Source organism: Phodopus roborovskii, unplaced genomic scaffold (assembly GCF_943737965.1).
Source record: "Phodopus roborovskii unplaced genomic scaffold, PHOROB, whole genome shotgun sequence".
NCBI classification, from domain to species: Eukaryota; Metazoa; Chordata; class Mammalia; order Rodentia; family Cricetidae; genus Phodopus; species Phodopus roborovskii.
The window spans coordinates 6,815,139-6,836,091 of record NW_026126418.1 but is presented as its reverse complement, the minus strand read 5'-3'; the positions used below and the strand labels follow the sequence as shown (position 1 = coordinate 6,836,091).

General features: G+C 46.5%; 1 protein-coding gene across 1 annotated transcript in view; it reads right to left on the bottom strand.

Moving 5' to 3' along the window:
* Positions 1-2,830: 2,830 nt before the first annotated feature.
* Positions 2,831-20,953, bottom strand: part of Prr5l (proline rich 5 like) — a 166,938-nt gene continuing 148,815 nt past the window's right edge. The window contains exons 8-10 of the mRNA XM_051184104.1: positions 19,623-19,763; positions 14,182-14,308; positions 2,831-4,972 (exon numbers count right to left, since the gene is read on the bottom strand). Of these exons, the coding sequence (XP_051040061.1) occupies positions 4,581-4,972; positions 14,182-14,308; positions 19,623-19,763 (660 nt within the window). The 3' untranslated portion in view covers positions 2,831-4,580. The remainder of the gene's footprint in view (positions 4,973-14,181; positions 14,309-19,622; positions 19,764-20,953) is intronic.

Sequence of the window (20,953 nt, the reverse complement as noted above, 5' to 3'; positions counted from 1 at the left end):
CATTGTTTTCTATAGGGAATTTATTTCTCAATCATGGTTTGTCAGCCAGGGCCCTGTCCTGGAGCTTGAGTTACAGTGGGCTGGAAGCTGCCTAACATGGGTTCTAGCAAGCAAATGCAGAAAGAGAAGGAAGCATGCTTAAGACTACCTGCAGAGCATCTCTCGCCTCTCCCCCCCCCCCATCTGTTATTTTAGCACAGGGTTAGTGTAAGATTTTGAGAAAATAAAACAGCAAAGAGGGAATGTGGTGGAGTCATACAAGTGGCAACTGCAGGCATCACCACCACGCTACAGTGAGTGAGGCAAACCAGAGAGCTGCTGCCATAGCACAGGTTAGAGAGGGGCCTGAGAGGGGACTTCAGGCTCTGAAGAGGAGCCCAGGAGCACGGCTTACGACTATGGGATTAAGAAGGGACTTGTATGTAGCACATATTTTTAACACACATGATATTGGATAGAATAAAGCCCATTAGTGACAGCTTTGGGAGTTCACTTTAAAATATGCAATTGAGAATTGATTTAGACTTGTGACTTTTTTATGGTATATCTAAGTTTACCTAGAATAAACTCATTTAATGAACTTGCAATTTTCCTCCTAAGCTCAGTTTATAAGCTTCCATGCCAAAAAACCAGAGGTATTTAAAGGAGGATATTAAATCTGTACATTTGCTTAAAGGTGTGTGAAGTGTTAGGCTGAGCTCATAAACAGGACTAAGCATTATTCAAAGGCTGCTTGGAAGTTATTGCTAAAATCTGCCAGATTTATAAATAGAATAATCAAATCTGTCATCCAAATGTAAAGCCTAAAACAGGATTTTGAACCTGCTTATTGGCACTAATGGCAAATATATTTGTTAAATTCATAATGGTTACATTCAAAGGACTAAATTTTAAAGCTACATGCAAACAAGTAATATGGAAGGGAGGCACGAACCACCCAAGCTTATTCTGTCTAGGACACTGGACTCTCCTTGGCCAGCTCTTATCCATGACTCTCCTTGGCCAGCTCTTATCCATGTCTTCTGGAAGTGGCCAGTCTTTAGCTTCCCTGGAAACCACAAAACTATCACTGGTTAGCTCCAGGCTTGGCTGCTCTGTTCTTCCTTTTCTCTCAAACCAAGATGCCTCCTGGAGCAAGATGCCAAAACACTAGAGTTGGGGCTTAGATTCCAATCACTCCAGTCTCCAAGGAAGCAGCTGCCTCGGCCATTTTTCCCTTACTGTATTTCTAGCACCAAGAAAAGTGCTTGTTGCAGTGGAAACTGCCCCTGGGTATAATGGATAACTTGGCATGTAAATGGCTGGTACTGTGGTATATACCACCACGCCATAAATATGCTGGTGACTATAAACCAATACACTCTATTAATCTCATAGCTCTACAACTTAGAAGTCTGGCATGGTTCTCACTGAACTAGAACCAAGGTGTCAGAGCAGTGTTGCTTTCAGAGAGCTCCCAGACAAAATGTTTCTTGCCTAGGAAGCTTCCAGAGACTGCTCCTATTCCTCTGTTAAGGCCTTACTTCACCACTGAGGTAGAACGACTGCCCAATGACCATGTACCAGTACAACTACAGTGTAATTAATCAGCTAAGAGAGCCTCTCCAAACACTTTCGATAAGCCTTCTGAGGCCTCAGACTAATACTGTCCTTCTAAAAGTATTTATGCAGAGAGTAAAACATTATAAATTTCTTCTGTCAAATAGAATCAGAAAGGAATACTCAAGGAGCCCATAATATAATACAGTAAGCATTCCCTCTAGGTCAAACACTCTGGAAGAAAAGGAAAACCTCTTGAAGTGCTTTCTTCGGTTTCTACAGTCTACAGATGAGATGCTTCTCCAGAAAAACTTGCCTACCCAGTCTAGGATGGCCAAAGACACCAAGGACGGAGGCCTGGCTCTGGAGAGGAGGCAACAGGACAATGGAGCAAGTCACTCACAGGCAGTGCCAGGAGTTTTGAGGGCAGAATGCACAAACAAAACAATGTTTATTGTCTCTATTTTGGAAACAGACAATAAAAAAGGAGTTCAGTTTGTGGGTTCACTCAGAGGTCAGGGCTGGGATTACTGTCACTAAACTTCAACCTAGGGAAACCCCTGGCATAGATAGCAAGATGAATCTCCCTGGCATCAAGGGGAGGAAACCTGGTTAAACCACTCTGGCAATATGTCTGATGGCCAAAGCCCACAAATGCCATAAAATGTTGATGTGTACAGTCTGGGATATTTATATATTAATACCAGGTGTGTCCAAAGAGAAACTTGTACAGTGTTTAAAGTCAACAGCAATGGAGTTCGACTGCCTGTACACTTTCAATACAAGAGTTCATGTATTATACTGACAATTGCTGTCCTCGGCGGAGACAACCAAGATAAGGAAAACAGCAGACTTAAAACATGCACTGTTAACTTATCAATGAAAACAGCAATTCCAGACATGACTAATTAATTACTTTGCCTGGATCAACAAATAATCTCAAGTGTGTGTTTGGTGTACTAACAAGGACCTAGCCACCAATTAAGTTAAATAAACTGCAATGTTCTGCCCACTAACACATGTTAATTAACTTATGGAGACCTTTTTTCTTGTTATTTTGTGTGTGTCTGAGTGTATGTACACACAACGCATACATGTAGGTGTCCTCAGAGGATAGAATAGGGCATCAGATACCCTATGATGTAGATGCTGAGAACTGAACCCACATTTTCTGGTCTTCTGTAAGAGCAGAAAGTGTCTTTGAGCACCAAGCCATCTCTCCAGCCCCCAACCTGTAGACTTTAAATACCACATACAGAAATGCTAGTTTTTTATTGAAATTTTCAAAGAATTTGAATATTTCTCTTTGTGTATGAGTGTGTGTGTGTGCACGCGCGTGCACACACATAAGGGTTCACACATTGTGTGTACATGTCTGGGTACGTGTGTGCAAGTGCATGAGCACAGGTATGTGACATTTAGACATTTCTTTTTATCATTTTCTCTTGGAAGGACAACACTAAAACATTTTTTAAAATCAGATATCTGAAGCAGAACCCACCAAAGCACAGCTGTGTGGCAATTTAGAGCTTTGCTCAGAAGGGAGACACTATCCAGGCTTGGCTTAGCATGAACTGTCTCTTTTTCCATTGGTGGCTTATGTGTTGAGATTCCATTAACCAGATTTCCAAAGACTGACCAGATCCTGAGAGGCCGGCATATACAAAGAGCAGGATCAGGAGAAACTTTCTACGTTTTTCTCAGCTTCTATTAACAAGACCAATAGACAACTATAAAGAAAAAGCCAGGGATTCAACATAGACAAGGAAAGTTGCCCCTCCCCAGTATGGAGGGAGCATTAGGAAAGACCTAACACAGTAACAAAGTCTGCTGCCTCAAACAACATCATGAGACAGACGTGACAGGAATCCCAGACATTTCTGCATACTTCTGTAATGTCAAGGAATAATAATGTCAAATAAAACATGTCCACATGCCCATCTCTCTGTGACCACGTAAAGCACAGATGTATTCGAGTCACTACACTTCTCTGCTCAAGAGGCAGGCTCCTAATTCCAGCGCAGCTGTCCCCAAAAGACCCTTAGAATACCAGCCACTCCAGACGGGTTTGGCTCCCCCGGAGCTCTGAGGTACGTGAGTCCCTCCAACTACTGAGCCTTGTGTTCTGAGCTGTTTCATCACCTTTTGAAGGGGGCCACTTGTGTTTAGTCTGCAAACACTCTCCACTGGAAATGAACAGTGCAAGGTCCTACGTGCAAATATTTGCAAACTTTGTTTTTTTTTTTTTTTTAACAATACACATTTTACAGATTCAAGTGAAATCCAGGTACAGACTAGGTTAGTTGTTGTCAGCCAGCCTCTCATATACACAACAGGAAAGTGGTCAGTTCCTAAAACCAGAGCAGGAGTAAGGCACTGGTGACTGAGAAGGTTCACTCATGGAGTCTGGGAAGAAGCCTGAGAGGGCTGTGCCAGCCTGCTAGATTCTCCTAGGTGAAGTCCTTCATGTAGACATCACATGACATCTGGACATATGTAGAAATGGACCCTCTCCCACGAGTAGGATAATGCTTTCAAGGTAACTGCAATTAAAAATGATATGAACACATTCCCAGGGCCATGTGTGACATGGCTATAGTTGACTTTCATCCTATACAGAACCTCTACTATTCTTTCCACCCATTGGCTTCTGCTTCATGGCATCTTTAGGGGAACTGCAAAAGCTGGCACAATCTAGATGCTCATGTGTGGTCCAACCTTATGCTATGGTAATGCCAGAGCATTATATAATAGGAACATCAGCCAGTCCAATAGGATGGGAAGGGCCTAGCGATGAGGATCCCAGTGATGCAGGGGAGGCTGAACATTGGGAGAACAGTGGCATGAGGAGCTAGTCACAGACACCAGAGTGTGGTGGCTTACAGGTATTTCCTGAGGGCATGGAGACCTGGCTTGTGCCCTAGGGAATAAGGCAGTGTTGCTCAAAGCAAGAGCCCTGTGGTGATCCATGAAGGAGAAACACCTACACAGTCCTCATCCTGGCTTCAAAGTAGGCATGGGGAGACCCTAGAGGAATCAGCTCAGCTGAGGGAAGCACAGTTCATCCCTGAGTCCTCCTGGCTACCACTTGCAACATCTTCTAGTCCCAGTTCATCAGGGCTATCTAGGATGCTGGGCTCACTGGAGCACTGACGGTGTGGTGGTGGGAAGCTGGGTGGCAGGAGCAGGTGCTTGTCCTCACTGCCAGCCTCCTCCCCCAACCCTGAGTGCATCATGGTGGCCATGGCCAGCAGCTGGATGTCCGAGTGGGCATTGGCCACTGTGTGCCTCCGAACGCTACCACACTTCTCCAGGTACGCCTCTCCTTCCTGCTCTGTTAGTGGAGTCAGGACCATCTCCCGGCCAACCGAGCTCATCAGAGAGGCATAGTTGAGGACTGTCACTTTAGGCCGGACCCTGGAATGCCTCCGGGCTGCAAGAGAAAAAGCAGCAATGTTACTGAGGGAAGGTAGACAGTGACCAGAAGCTTCTCCTCAGATGGAGAGGGAGGGAGGAAATAGCTCAGCCTCTGGGAATAGCTTTAGGGAAGAGCCCACTGAATGCAGTGGAGGACAGGACCATCTAAATGTCATGCAGCTTTACCTGTTTACACCAGATCCTGTATGAAGTCAACCAGAAACCCACAATGAACAGTCACTTAAAACTTTCCTGGATGGAGCAAACACAAACGCCCCCCCTTTCCTAGTGCCGTCTGAGCCTCGACAAATTGCCTCTAATTCCATTGTAACCTTCTTCCCTGAAGATGTACACATTAGCTAGGGCTTCAGAACCCTGCTCAGAAGGTGACAGAGGTCTGTATGTCAAGAAAGTGGTTACCTTGCAAGCCCGAGGACCTGCGTCTAATCCCAGGACCAAGCAAAAAGGCCAGATGCAGTGACCTGAACTGGTAAGTCCAGAGCTGGGAAGGTGGGGACAGATAGAGCCTAGCCTATCTGGCAAGTTCCAGGCTAGCAATGAACACTTTCCTAAAAACAAACAAACTCAAACCAAAGTCCAAACAAACAAACAAATACACAGGGGCTAGGGAGATCACTTAGTGGATAAAGCATTTGCTGCAAAAGCCTGAGGACCAGAGTTTGGATCCCCAAAACACGTGTAAATACTGGTTAGGTATGGTGCCTACACTCAGAAGGGAGAAACAGGAGATCCCTAGAGCAAGCCACCAAGCTAGACTAACCTGTATCAGTGAGCTCTGGGTTCAATTGAGAGCCCCTGTTTCCATGAACCAAGTGGAGACTACTAAAGGAGATTCCCAATGTCAACCTTGGATCTCACACTGTTGCTTTTTAGCACTATGTTCCAGAAGATGCAGAAACTTCATAGGCATGAGGCTTTTGTGCTACAAGCCTGTTGTCTCAGCTACACAGGGAGATGAGACATGAGGATGTCAAATTAAAAGCCTGCCTGGGCTACAGAGCAAGTTCAAGGCCAGTTTGAACAACAGAGACTCTGTCTCAAAATAAAGTTTAGAGAAGGCCGATGGTATAGTTCAGTGGTAGAGCATTTACCTAGCATGAAAAGGACCTAGGTTCAAATCTCATAACCACTAAATAAATAAAGTATTTAGCATATGTTCTGGACTCCTGCTAGAAGCTGAACCTATTATCATAGCATATTGAGATAGTGTTGTTAGCCTCTACTTTAAAGAGGAGAAAACTGAGTATCAGAGAGGTAGGAATTTACCCAAGGTAACACAGCTAGAATACAGCCAAACTGGAAATTGATGAGTTCTGCATCACTCCAGACCCTGCTTTCCCTAGCTGCTCATACAAAGCCCACCAAGAAATGTTACAGGCAAAGAAGCTTGAGGGAGGACAAGCCAGTGGCATTCACAGGCAGGAAAAAGTGTCTAGGACAATCAGGATACTGGTTAAGGATGTATGCTGGAGTGCTAGAAGGTCTTGAAGAGGATGATGTATGATGAGGCAACATGCTGAATGGTGAGACTAGCCTGAGCAAGTCGCTGGATGAGCCCTAGGGTCACAGCCTTGCAGGAACTCAACATACAGGAACTAAGTGTGTCCTGGGGGGGGGGGAGGAGGGGGCTATGATGGCAGGTGAAGTATCTGTAATACATGGGATAGGCTGGAGAGAAGATAGGGTAGGGTAGGGTAGGGTAGGGTAGGGTAGGGTAGGATAGGATAGGATAGGATAGGATAGGATAGGATAGGATAGGATAGGATAGGCAAGGCAAGGGTAGGCTAGGCTATGTTTCAGGAAAGGGCGCTAGCAGAGGATGCAGTATGGGCTACTGCCAGAGAAACAGTCAGAAAAGCCAGGGAGGGAGCAGAGATACAAGGAAAAATGCTAATAAAAGTAAAGAGGTGGCTCACAGGAGAGAATCATGGGGATGAAGGTGAAGGTGACAATGGGCCGAGGACACCAGTTACTGATACTACAGAACTCATGGGGTGGGCTGTGGAGGAACAGGACCCAGGGTGACTTGAGCCAGCACCCTCTGAACTCAGGTAATAGCAAGGGCCACCCCACCCCATAGGTGCTCACCAAGAGACTGGTGTCTTGAAGGAGAAATTAAATATAGAATGTCAACGGAAAATGAAAGAATCTGTGCACAGCACTTGTTCCCTCAGAGACACACATTGCTATAATGTTCTCACATTCTGAGAACAGTCATGGGTTACTTTTACACTCATAAAAATGGATACTCCTACAACAGAAGTGAAGAAGACTTCACAGCAGCAAGGACCCAGCTAAAGAACAAGCCTCCAAACAATGCCACTAGCAATAACTCATTTCTCACACTACTTTTACAACCATACATTGTGGACCAGCTGGAGGGAAACCCACAATCGGCCCAGCAGCTTCAGAGGACATGTACTAGAAGCCAGTCTCTGTTCCTGAGGCAGGGCACTCATCTGAAATGTATGTATGCAGAAGCCAGAGCCAAAGAAAAGACGGTGCTTTTAGCTGTGAGCATTACACCCAGAAGCTAGGCAATCATCCTCTAGCTGAGGAAGAGATCTACTGAAAGCATCACACAGATAGGAGGTTGAGATGCTATAAACACTAAAACCTGAGACAGACAGATTAGTCAGTACGGCCATCCAGGCGAGGACAGTGTTGGAGCAGGGGCTGGTGCTGGGGAGGACACAGGAGATGCTGAGGGAATGCAGACTCGTGTGTAGCAGAGACACACTGCATCGCTGGTTAAAGGATTTTCATGGACCTCAACTTGCTGGGATGAGCCCAGGAGAAGTGTCTCTGAGGGTTTTCTGGACATCATCCATTTTTCACTGCAGTCAAGTCATTGAAGGGTTCTATAGGCAGTGAATTAACAAAAGGCCACTTTGGCTGAGGCTGAAAAGAGCTGAGAATTGAAGACGAGGTGAGACTGAGACAGTCTAGCAGGGTGGGAGTGGGACGTGGAGAACCTTAGCCTTCAGCAAACACTTCCAGAGCTACACTTTGCAAAATGCTGCACTACCTGCTGAAAAGAAGAGAAGCATGACTTTGCTAGAGAGTGGGGGTAGGAGGGAGCAGGAGAGGCCTGTGGGGAAGGGGGGTCCGAGTCCAGCTGCAGGTCTGTGGTAGGTACCCACCAAGTGCCGAGCACTGTGCCCCAAAGGAGCACACCATCACCATCGTCTCCCAGTAAGTTGCAGAAGATGAACGTGAAGTCTGCAGTCACCATTACGTACAAAACTGAGACCCTAGTCTGGGGCCACAGCGGAGCTGCTGCATGTGACTTTCACAAGCTAGAAAGAGATCATGATGTTTGGTCAAGAGAAAGGTATCTCTGGCCTGCTCGCAGACCTAACATTTTAGTGGGTCAGAATCTATGACCTGGCCAAGGACTACCGCTAGCAAAACATGGTCAATTAAGCCATGCTAAAGAGATAGGTAGAATTATTATCCCTTTAATGAGATGCTATACTTTGCCTCCCAGAAGCCCCACTCCTAACACAGCTGGGTCTGCCTACCTTTCTGAGCAGGTGTAACTTTTCCTTTGCCCTCCCCTCCCCAGCCTCCATTCACTTTCTTTTGGATGTTTACTACTTTCTGTACTACAGGCTTCCTTGCTCTTATCTCTAAAACACTCCAGTCCCCGCCAAGAGGCTACTTGGTGCCATGAGGCATTCCTCCATCCCAGTCACTCAAACAGCATGCCCACCCTGTCTTCTCCATTTTCCTCCTCCAGGCAGCTGCTGAGATTTACAGCTCGCCTGCCCTGGGCTTTTGTTTTTTATTCTTTTTCTTTTTAATATTTTTATCTGTTCTTTAAAATTCAGTGCACTGTGTTTTTTTTTTTTTTATCACATTCACCTCTAAACCCTCTCTCTAAGTCAAGCCAGATCCACTCACCCTCCTACTAACTTTGAGTCCTTTTATTTTATTTTATTTTTTTCATTTTTATTTTTTTATTTTTGAGACAGGGTTTCTCAGTGTAGCCCTAGCTGTCCTGGAACTCAAAGATCCACTAGCCTCTGCCTCCCAAGTGCTAGGATTAAAAGCTGGAGCCACCACTGCCCAACTAATAGGATTTTTTCATTTCAACTCAGATAAAGTTGTCCAGTTTTCTCTTAAAATTTTACTAATTTTATTAATGAGATTAAGAACCCCAAAAGGGGATCCTGGTCCCCCTGATATCAATGTGACAAATGTCAGAACAGAAGGAACAAGAGTATCCTGGAATTCCAGATAATCTTGTGTAGGGTGTGTGTATGTGGTACATATGTGTACACATGTGTGAACATGCATATGAAGGCCAAGAGGTTGCAATCTGTATCTTTCTCAAACATTTCACCACCTTATTCTTTTGAACCTCTCTCTCTCTCTCTTTCTCTCTCTCTCTCTGAACCTGGGCCTCATCAATTAAGCTAGACTAACTGGCCAGCAAGCCCCAGGGATCCTGAACCTGGGGTAAAGTGTGTGTACCACCATGCTCAACGTTTCAATGTGGATTCTGGGGGATTAGGTTTGAGTCCTTACTCTTGCATGGCAAGCACTTTACTGACTGAAGCATTGTTAAGACTCAAGACACACAGACCTCTCTAGGGCTTGGGGTACAAAGAAGAATGTGTCCCATGTCTTGCACAGTCTAAGGGGAGGACAGACAGATCATGGCAGCACAGTGTGACAGGGTTTGGAGTGCAGGGAAAGATTAGTAGGTGACTACACTTGAAGGAAGAGTGGGGTTCAGGTTTCTCCGGAAGGGGCCCATAATACAACATGGCTCAGCATCCCTTGGCCCCGCCCCCCAGTGCTGCTTCTTCCTCCTGCTCCTCCCTGCAGAAGGCCAGAGCTGGTGCTCAAGCCACATGCAGGTTACAGAGGGTAGGTAACTACCACCAGACAACACAGCAGAGGCTTGGCCCTCGTGGTCACTTAGGCCCCACTGTTTGCAAGCTGCCTCCTCTCTTCTCCTGTAGCGACCTGCGGGACAGGCCTACAGCTAACTAGCCCTTCCTTCTGCTTTTTTGGAGAATCCCAAGATGATGCTGGAAGAACCAAGGCCACAAGAACCTCATGTTCTGCCAAGTGCCCAGCAGACAGTGATTCCTCGGTGAGCTGCCAATCGCCAGAGCTGATCCTCAGATAGTCAGCAGATCAGTGACTCCATCAGTCGCCCTCCTTGGAGAACCTGAAAGCCAAAGGCCTGGGACCTGGGCTGATAGGCAGGCAGCTTCCCACCCTTGGGCTATCATCTTCCCCCTCTTTTCTTTGCACCAGGGATGGCCGACAGTACTATGTCCCCAAGGAAAGGGAACAGAGTCTCCCACTGAGGGACTGACTGTGACTCTCTTCCCTGGCAGTAGGGTACTTTTGTGGGGAGAGGCTGGTCTGCCATCCCCTTCCTCCTTGACTTTTCACAAGGTAGGGTGAGCAGAGCCTGTATTTATTCTCTTCCCCCAGCCCCCCAACCAGACCAAGTATTCATCCCCATAAAAGCCAGCAATGGCGGCTCCTTTCAGACTCCTAGGGCAGCAAAGCTGTAGGGCCGTCCTTTGTGGGAGACTGGCTCCCCCAACAGGCCTTTGATCTTCTCCCAGAATGCCCCTGCCTACCAAAGCCATTGAGGAATCCTGCTCTAGTCCAGAACCTGAGAGGCCCAGGCGACCTTTGTCATGCAGAGAAGCTAGTGTCCTGCTACAGGGCTGACTACAGAGGGGCCCCAGGGATACAAAGGAGGGAGGTTGTGGGAAGCTAGGGCTTTTGTGAGGGAGGAATCTAGCCTCCTGCAGTTTGCTGCAAAGGAGGGGCCCTGAGAGGCACAGGAAACTCCAAGCAGCTCAGGAATTTGGGTAACTTGAAAGGTAGCACTTAGATCAGGCATGTGTTTTTGTTGTTCTTTTAGTTTCACGGTTGCCCTCCTTACTTGATACTGCCATTGTCTTCTTTTAATTCACAAAAAAAAAAAAAAAAAAAAAAAAAAAAAAAAGAGGATTTGGAGGAGAGGGCTTGCAAATGTGTGCACACCACACACACACACACACACACACACACACACACACACATTCAGGTTTCTTGAATTAGATCACTTCTCTTGTTCTAAAGCAAGACTCCCTGTCCTGGTCTAGCTCCAAGGCCAGCAAGTGATTGCCCCAGCATATCAGGAGTCGAAGATGCAGGGCACACAGCAGGGATACAGGGTAAATACCTTTCTTTCCTGCAAAGCTAGGATAGCTCTCAAGATTTCCAAGAATAACAGTAGCACCACCCTCCTCAGGCCATGCACACCTGCCAATAAGTAGTGTGCAGCATGGCCATTGGTTGAGTGGCTTTTCAAATGATGTCCCAGCTGTCTTGGCAATATCATGCTGCTCTGGTCTCAAAAGCCACAGCCCAGCCCTTTCTCAGATAAAAGGATCTCTCATGACCCTGATGAGGCTCTTAAAAGTTTCTCATTGTCCATTTTTTAAAAAGTATGTGTATGCATGTGTGTCCATGGTGGGTATGTGCACCTGAGTAAGTGCACACACAGAGGTCAGAGGTATTGTAATCTCCCTGGGGCTAGATTTACAGTGATGGCTTGTGGTGGTTTTGAGAAACTGACCTTGGGTCACCTGCAAGAGCAATATGTGTTCTTAACCTTTGAGCCTCTCTCCAACCCTTCAATTATTGTCTTAATACCCCTCTGCCCTGGACTGTATGAATGCTATCTTCACCATCAATAGAGGGCTCTGTCCCCAAAGGGTAAGGAAGGTCACCTCAGCTTTTAACATGTAGAGGTCTGCAATGAAATGTCTGGCCTGGGACGGCTCCTGGACTAAAGAATAGTGGCATTGGTGATCCTGCCCTTATAATGCAGGGAAGGTGACCCTACTCCACAGCCCATCCACAACAATGCCTATGACTTGGCTTTGTGACCCAGCGCTGTTTCTTGCCACTAGTAACACTAAACCTCTGAAGCTCCTTAAGTTCCTCAACTACTCCATCCTCTGGCCCTCCCACAAATCCCTAGTCCTTCCAGTGGTCCATCCTGACCATTGGACTCTCCCTTCCTCTGGGTTACTCAGGTAACTCCTGCACTTCCTCCAGGGAGCCTTCCCCAGTGTCCTGTCTAGGTGGTCCCAGTGCTTTTCCCTCTGAGCTGAGTATCCCTATACAGATGAGTCCCTGCCTTACCTTCACCCTCACTGGACTGTGAGCAAGGATAGATCCCATTTTGCTTACTGGCACATACATCTGTAGCAGCACACAAGGTGCCTGGCAGAGAGTCTGACGACACGGTCTGCTGAGATTCTTATTAGGTGGAATAATAATATTTTTTAAATTGAAAAGTCCTTTTCAAAACCAAGGACTGGGCTAGCAGAATGGCTCGGCAGGTAAAGGTGCCTGTCACCAAGCTTGTCAGCCTGAGTTCAAACCCCAGAACCCATATGATGGAAGGAGAAAATGGTTTCCCACAAGCTGTTCTCCGACTGCCATACTTGGGTTGTGGCATGTGTGGATGAGAGAGTGTGCATGCACACAAGTGCACACATACATAAGTAAATAAAATAAATGTAATTTTTAAAAAAATACACTGTCCATCATAGAAGAATAAAGTCTCAGGGCTCACCTCATCTGACAAAAGCATATTATTGTTCCCATTTGGGCTAGAGAGCCAGACATAGCTAGTCTTAGAGTTCTCATATCTTCTCTTGTTCCAGTCATGGGAGACCAGAATGTGCCTCATGAAGTGGGGGCTGAAGAGATGGGGTAGCAGTTAAGAGCACTGGCTGCTCTTTCAGTGAATCCAGGTTCAATTCCCAGCAGCACACGATGGCTCACAACCACCTGTAACTCCAGTTCCAGGGGAATCCATGCCCTTTCTGACCTCTTTGGACACTTGAAACACAGGAGTACACATACAGGCAAAACACCCATATATGTAAAATAATGAAACAATTTAAATATTAGTGAACTATAGACAATGAAGAAGTAGGTTCAAGCTGGAGGATCAAGTTCAAGGCCATCCTCAGCCACATAGTAAGGTTGAGGCCAACTTGGGCTACATAAGACCCTGTCTCAAAAAATTATTGCTCTATTAAAAATATTACATAAACAGGAATTCAAAGCCAACTATTTGAAAACTACTTGTTCCCTGGATGTCTCTCCTGCATGTAAGAACACATGTTTCAATACACTTGTTTGTTTTTCTCGTTAATCTGTTACAGGGATCAGTTCCAACTAAGGACTTAAGGGGGTTGAAGGAAAGTTATTTTTCTTCCCTTCTGTTAGCGTTAGGCCCTGAATATGGTAGCACTCTTGGCATAACTCAGCTAACCTGCTGCCATCCTGATATCTCCCTGGGTCCCCATCCCTGAAATAACATGAGCTCAGGCAGTAATAAAGATGGTAGGTTGTATGGAGACTGCAGCAATATAGCATCCAACCTAGGATAGAGGGTGGGGGACTGTCTCCCTTCAACGGCTTTCTGATCTTATGTGATGGGAGTGAGGAAGAGATCAGAGATTGAGGCTGTGGGCAGACCTGGGGATCAGCTGACTGGAGCCAGCCTCCTCCAGTCTGTGGATGCAGTGAAGCTAATACCTCTAGAGAGACAGGATCCAGGCCAGGAAAACTGCCAGTAGAAGGCTCAGCCTTACACTCAGAGAGACCCAAGAAGGGCATCAAGCTCTCTGGAAACTGTTCCTTGCCCCCTCAGCTTTGAAGCTCTACCACAACTCTACTGCAGGAGAAAGAGGGCCAAAGTTTCCAACCCAGGTGATGTTTCCTCATCTGCACCTTTCTGTGGGTGCCAGCTGCCATGCTTAGGAATACAACTGCCTGCATGGGTCTAACAAGAAATAAACCCTTTCCTCCCAGAGTTGCATTGGTCATGGTATTTGATGATAGCAATAGTAACCATGACTAAGGAAAGTATAATTTTAAAAATACAGTTTCTGGTATTAGAAGGAAAATTAATGTTCAGGCACATATAAAGATCAAAGTCATTGATCAATGGTATGGATGAGATGGGTACCACTACAGAGACCGGGATCTGAGGAAGACTGGCAGAGGCACAGGGTTGCAAGGAGCATCTGAAATTAACACACCAAGATTTTCACTAGCCTTCACTGGAACAAAGTGCTGGGCAGACAGTTGGTGCTTGGCACCATGGGGTAGGTATCATTATCCCCAAGCCTCCAGACTTTAAAGCCATGTTCTTCTTACCCAGTGAGTATGTGGGGCCTGAGCAGCTTCGGTCCCCACTGATGCCAAGGAAGGGAGACACCACTTGCTTCACCAGCTCCTCCAGCTGCAAATAGCCCTCAGTTGGGCCTGTGGGCTCGTGAACACTCTACGAATAAACACCCAAGACAGGTAAAGGTTAGTGAAAAGTGTTACAGCAGTGGACACTTGTCAGCGCCTGCCAGTAGTCCTCCTCTGAGTACAAGGCAGTGGCCAGAGTCAGGCTGCTTGTGGTTAGAATGAAGGAAACAGACCAGAAACACTGGTCATTTGTCCCGAGTCAATGGATGAGAATGAAAGAGGACAGGAAATGGAGATGAGGCAATAGGTGGGAGGGAAAGGATAAATGCCAGACTTAGGGCTGGCTCTCCCAGGTCCATGGGCGATTGGTACACAGCCCCTCTGCCAGCTTGCCTAGCAAAACACAAATGACAGGTTCCTGGCCAGTACGAAATGAAGATGCAGGACCCTCAGTAAGGATGCTGAGTGGGAGATGAGAGAATAATTAAATCAGAAACTAAGAGGCAAGTGGATTTCTGAGTTTGAGGCCAGCCTGATGTACAGAGCAATTTCCAGGACAGCCAGGGCTACACAGAGAGACCCTGTCTTAAAAAACAAAACAAACAAACAAATAAACCAGAAACTGAGCTTTCTAAGAACAATTTCTGGGTTCTCCCCTGACCATGTTGGTAGCACAGTCCTAACTCTGGATCTAAAGGGGAGGGGTGGCAAGGCCCAACAATTATTGCACCCACGAAAGAGTGGTGAACTTACCTGCAGCACACAGACACTTAAAAGCATTGCCTATATACTAACATGCAGGCCTCCCAACAACCCTTCCAGTGACCAGAAATAACACCAGGAGGAGGCTTAGGAAACTTGCCTAGTATAACACAGCCAACAAATGACAAAAACAAAGAACAATAACAACAAAAGTCCCACTGTACTGAAATCCAAGCTATCTGGCTCTGAGCCCATGTGACTGTCACTTGTTACCAGGTTAGAAAATAGAGAAAAAACACTGAAAAATCCTGAACAGGAGAAAGGGGGAGTGGTTCTGGGTCAGATATCAGCAGTCCAGCATGGCCAGAGTCCTCAAACTAAGCCTTGGGCAAAAGCCAACCAAAATACGTGCATGGCAGCCAAAGCTGGAAAGGGACTGGTAAAAACCCGCTTTCTAGAAAACCAGCAGGCTCCTTGTGAACCAGTTTCTCACTGGAAGGGGTGTGAAGATGTGCCCTCCTACTGAAGGATGGCAAAGACCCAGAGACTACCAGGAAAGGGACAAGAGCCTGAGGAGGAAAGGAGGGAGGCTCCAGGGTTCTCTGGGCTTAGCCAGAAAGATTATCTCCTCAAGTATAGACCCGGATTTGCTTTCCTTAAAGAGCTAAAGCTCACCATGACTCCTCCCCCAAGTTGTCTGTGGGATGAAGCAGGTGGGGCCCATTTTGATGATTAGCGATCCATTGGTGACACATGGTTCCCAAGGGAATAAGATCTTCCTTGGTCAGCTACATCCAATGAGATGTATATGCTTGGATGTTGTATGCTTTAAAGAAACAAGAAACCTAAGAAGAAGCTACAGGTGTAGGCAGAGTTTGCTGTCTGTGACAAAAAAAAAAAAAAAAAAAAAAAAAAAAAAAAAAGAGAGAGAGAAGTGGCAGGTGCAGTAAGTGACTGTTCATTGGGATGAACTTGACTGTGGCACTAGGAATAGCCATGGCGATTCTCCACATCCTCTGTTCCAGCTCCACTCCCCAATGCTTAGCATTGGAAAGGAAAAGGAAATTAAGTCGCTTTACTTAGGAAGACACGTGAAGGCCTACTCAAATGGGGGGGGGGGGGGTTACTCAAGCAGTTGGAAGAAAAAAGGGCAAAGTGTTCCAAGCCATAAAACCCCCTTCATTAGTTCTCAAAGCCTGGGAAACATTTTTCTTCCTTTATTTCTTCTCTTGATAATTCTCATCAACTTCTTCTCTACCCTTTCCCCCAAAAGAGACATGACAGGAAACAGAAGTGGCGAAAGGAAGGAGGAAAATAATGGATGATAATACAGCTTGGAGCTGGAGCTGGAGCTGGGTTGATCTTCCAAGGACATGGCTTTTTTTGTTGTTGTTGTTAGTTTTTCAACAAGGATGAGGGCATCCTCAGCCTTCTGTCTCCCTTAGCAAAAAAAAAAAGACAACTTTTCATGGCCCAGTATTAAAACAAGATGCTGAGCCCTACATTCAAAACTTACTGAGAATGCTGAGTGGGTGGGAGATGGGAGACATAGGCATAGGATCCTCCAAGGACAATGTCATACACCTTGCTTCTCCGGCAGGGCCCCATTCTGACTGAAGGCCCCTCTCATCATCTAGGTGGGGCCCCTTGAGAACAGGAGCTCTCTACCTATAGCAGGAAATGCCCTTCTATCTTCCTGTGAGGGATGGTTTGGCTCAAGAATGTGTGGGAAGCTGTAGGAAAGAGAGAACTGAAGCCTGAGAAAGGCTTTTGTGTGTGTGTGTGTGTGTGTGTGTGTGTGTGTCAGAGTCAGATCATTTTGGGGAAATCATCCTAGGTCTCGTATCCCTGTAGAGAGTTAAGGGCCTAGGAAATAACAGGCAATTCGCAGTACATTTCCTGTAGCAGGTGTGGCCCCAGAGTGGATTCCCTGGACATTCTATGCTGACTCCCAAGCTGCTGCCCCTCAGGTCCTGGAAAATAGATCTGGGCCGAGGAAAGACCTACATGGATTGTTGTCACCCTCCCTGCCTCAGCTCTGTGAGATCCAAGGAAGGGGCCCAGGACACTTATTCCCAAGAGGCCCAGAGGGAAAAGATGCCAAGTGCCCCACCCTGGAGTGTGATCATCTTAGAAGTTCTAAGGTGTTCCCAGTACAGAGGCGGAGACAGGAAGGAAACTAATTGGACAGAGAGTGAAAGATGGGGAATGGCTGACCAGTCCAGCTCCCACAGATCAGTCTGTACTCTTGTTGGCTAGCTAACCTCTGTTTCCCTATCACCTTGAAGTGGGAAAACCAAGATCCAATTTTCTAGAACTCCATCATAGCCACGGAGGTTCTCTAGCAGTATTTCACTCTTCTAAAAGAAGAAGCCTTCATGGGACTCAAAGGTCAGGGACTTGGGATCCTCTGTAGGTTCTTAATAGCTGGCTCCATCACTGTCCAGACACCCGATTCGATGATCAAGACTGGGCTGGGTGCTTAAGGCGCAAGCATGAGGAAGAAGCTTAAGATTTGCTTTGACTGTTGCAGACAACCATGCTGAGAGCAGAGCAAAAGTGAGTAGCAAGATCCCAGCCCCGCAGGGACAAAGAAGGACAGAGCTCCAATGAAACCAGCCCAGGGACATTCTTGGGTAGGTTTCCTAAGATCAGCCACAAAGAGTTTCAATTACACAGCCTGGTGGGTAAATGGGACATAGAGTGAATAGAAGTTCTTCTGGTACATCTTCAGAGATGTACATCTTCAGGGATGGCCAGGTTGATCTACACGGGACTCAGACCTTCAAAAGGCTTTCAATAATAGAAGCAGGTCCTCCTGCTCAGCTGGGGAGAATCCTCAGAGGGCAACCATGACAACTACTAGAAAGGGATGTGTAGTAGTTAATCTTGACTGTCAGAATAGAAACTCCCCTTGGAGAGCATGCCTGCTTGTCTGTGAGGACTTATCTAGATTAGGTTAGTAGAAGTGGGAAGACCAAGCCTACATATGAATAGCACCATTCCTTGGGCTGGGGTCTCAGGCTGCACAGAAAGAGGAACCCAGCTGAGTACCAACATTCATCCCTCTTTACTGGCTGATACACGTACAAGAAACGGTGTGGCCAGCTGCCTGGCCTTCCTGTTGCCGTGCCTTCTCTGCAGTGATGACCGGAAACCTAAATAACTCTTCCTCTTTTAAGTTGTTTTTCTCAGGTATTTTGTCACAGCAAAAAGGGAAGTAACTAATACTGGATGCCCCTCCAAAAGTGTCACAAACAAAAACAGAAAGTGGAGCCCAACTTCCTAACCCCACTCCCAGAATCCTCTGGGGCTCCTTTTCTACACTCCATATTTTGGAGCTAAGCTCTGTGTTTAGTACTTCAGATGCAACCTGCAGGCACTTTGCCATACCCATTCTTTTCTCCCTTCTATAAAAAGGCTGGAATTAAATTGATACCCAACCTCATCTCTAAGATGATCTTTCTTCATTTCTGAATACAGGAAAGAGCGGTATTCAGAAAGATGGCCCTAGATAGTTAAGAACACAACATCTGGGGGAGATGGGGCTGATGACATTCCACCAGTCATCACCTAATGGAGGCTGGAACCTGAGAACTGCACACCCACCTTTGGGAAAGGGGTCCCCAGGGCATGCTGGTTCCACCTGACCTCACTCAAGGTCACAGCTAACTGGGCAGAAGGGATACCCAATCGCAACATGTACCAATCAGATCCCTTCCTCTAAAAAGGCAGCAGGATGTTCTGAGTATTAGAATCTTACCACCTCTTACCAGCTGAGGGATTTCACTCAAGCGTAAGAAGGGCCCTGTTTTTGTCTCCTCATCGGGAGCATGGGAATAACAACAACACTGACCTCATAAAACGGTTATTTGGATTGTTTAAGAAAACAGTACATTTATAGTCCTTATGCCTGCACCTGGCAAACAACCAGAGACTGAGAAGTGTTAGCTCATCTTCCTGTTGCTGATTTAGGACTGGGACAGCATGGAGCCATCTGGGTAGTGTCTTTCTGGAAACAAACACCACGACAAGTCACATGTAATCTGATCCAAATAATTCCACATGGAGAGAAAGACCAAGTCCAAGAGCAACGAGGCAAGGCCACAAGAGACAGCATCACAGAAAAATAAGGGAGAATGATTCAAACAGAGGCCAGGAAGTGACCAGAGCTGGTGGCTCTGAGACCCATATAGGAGTTATAGGTCTATCTTGACTCAACTCTGGTAGATACTTTGTCATTACTTGTACTCCCTGGCTCCTTGACATAGCTGAAGATCACAGAAGGATGGCTTCTCACTACCTGGCACAAAAGTAAGGGAAGCTTACTTTTGTGCTCAAAACTCTGGGTTGGGTGCTGAGGACACAGCATGAGGAAAAAGCTTGACTGCTGCAGCCAACAGAGAATTCAGAGCAGAGGGAAGGCCCACCCTCACAGGGACTGAGAAGAAGGTCACAGCACCCAGTGAATCAGGTTCTAGGTCCCTTTTTCTCCCCTTACTACAATGCCAGCATAGAGTACAGCACTAGGGTCTGACAGGTGAACACCAAATGCATGAGCCAATGAACCAAGAAACATTGATGAACTAGTAGAAGAATGCATAGCTCAGCTACACACTGTTGTTAACCTCCTCCCATCTCCACCACCATAGTAGGATTATGCTTGCTGGCATAAGGGGCAGGCCTCCCCTAGAGCTCACCTGCAGAATGAGCAGCATTTGTACAATAGACGAGGGCAACTTGGACTGGGCCAACAGTAGTGAGTCACCCAGCTTCACCTTCAGCAGGACCAGGTCTCGGAAGCCCAGCAGGGAGATCTGGCGGATGGTCAGCTCCTGTCCCTGGGGAAGAAAACAGGTGGGAAGGTGAGAGGTGAGCATTTGCTGGGTTCCCACCAGACTCGAGTAGTCCAGGGGAAGTGTTCACAGTGTGCTCATGATGGGCTGGAACAGGCATATGCAAGGCCTGTGGGCTGTCACATAAGACCCAGGTCTTGTTTCTTCTGGCATTAAGACAGGGTATGGATCAGCCTGTTTAGATAACCCAAAGACACGTGTAATAGGGGCTGTACTGTCAGGGGATTCCCGTGGTTGGGAAGGAAGAAAAGAGAGGAAGGGAGGAGAAAGAGACAGAAAGATTACAACTCTCTCCCCACTTCAAGGCTGCTTTCTCAATCCCATCTGTTAAATACTGAAGTGCTCATCATAGGTCAGGCAACATCAGCCCTTACATGCTTATGTAAGATGTTAGCTTCTGACATAATCTCAAGTATCTAAGGAGGAAAAGTGTCTTGTAACTAGGAAGGGTGTCACTATTTCAGCTATTGGGGTAGTAGGCAAGAGATAAAAATACCAATGGCCACGAGAATTTGCATTGACTAGGTTGTGTGCTAGGCAGGACCCTAAGCATTGAGATTGAACAATGCATGGAGTCTCCAATTCTGCTGTGGTTTGTGTATCCTCTGCTGGAACCCTGGGACACCCTAGGGGCAATTTTTACAGTTTTGAGGACTTATTTGCATTTGTGTGTTACATGTGTGTGTGAAGGGTGGGATAAACATGACTAACCCCATGCTGTCTGTCTGGGGAGCTGGGGCCTAGACTCTCCTTGGAGACCTGACCATGCTGTCCTCTGTCTGTCCATGGTGTTAATAACCTTCTAATAGTCCTACTGCAGCAATCCTCAATGGTCCTCTCAAAGCCATCTGAGATACTGCAATGTATACCTCAAGGTTTTTTGTTTCTATAGCATTAGAATGATTATAAGTCACAAAAAAAAGATGCTTTTACTTGGCCTTTGTTAGGTCTGAACATATGTTCAGAAATGACATTCTTAGCTTAGCTGAAGCTGGATAAAGAAGAACTTCTGGCTGTTAGATAAAACCCAGCATTCCTGAGCAACTTGTGAAAAGGGTTTCCACCCATCAAAAAGGAGAAATTTCCCTTGCCTCTGGCAGAAGGGACATATGGCTCTCCATTGACATATACCAGGAGTTGTCCTGCATCAAAGCCCATGCTGGCCTCCAGGTTCC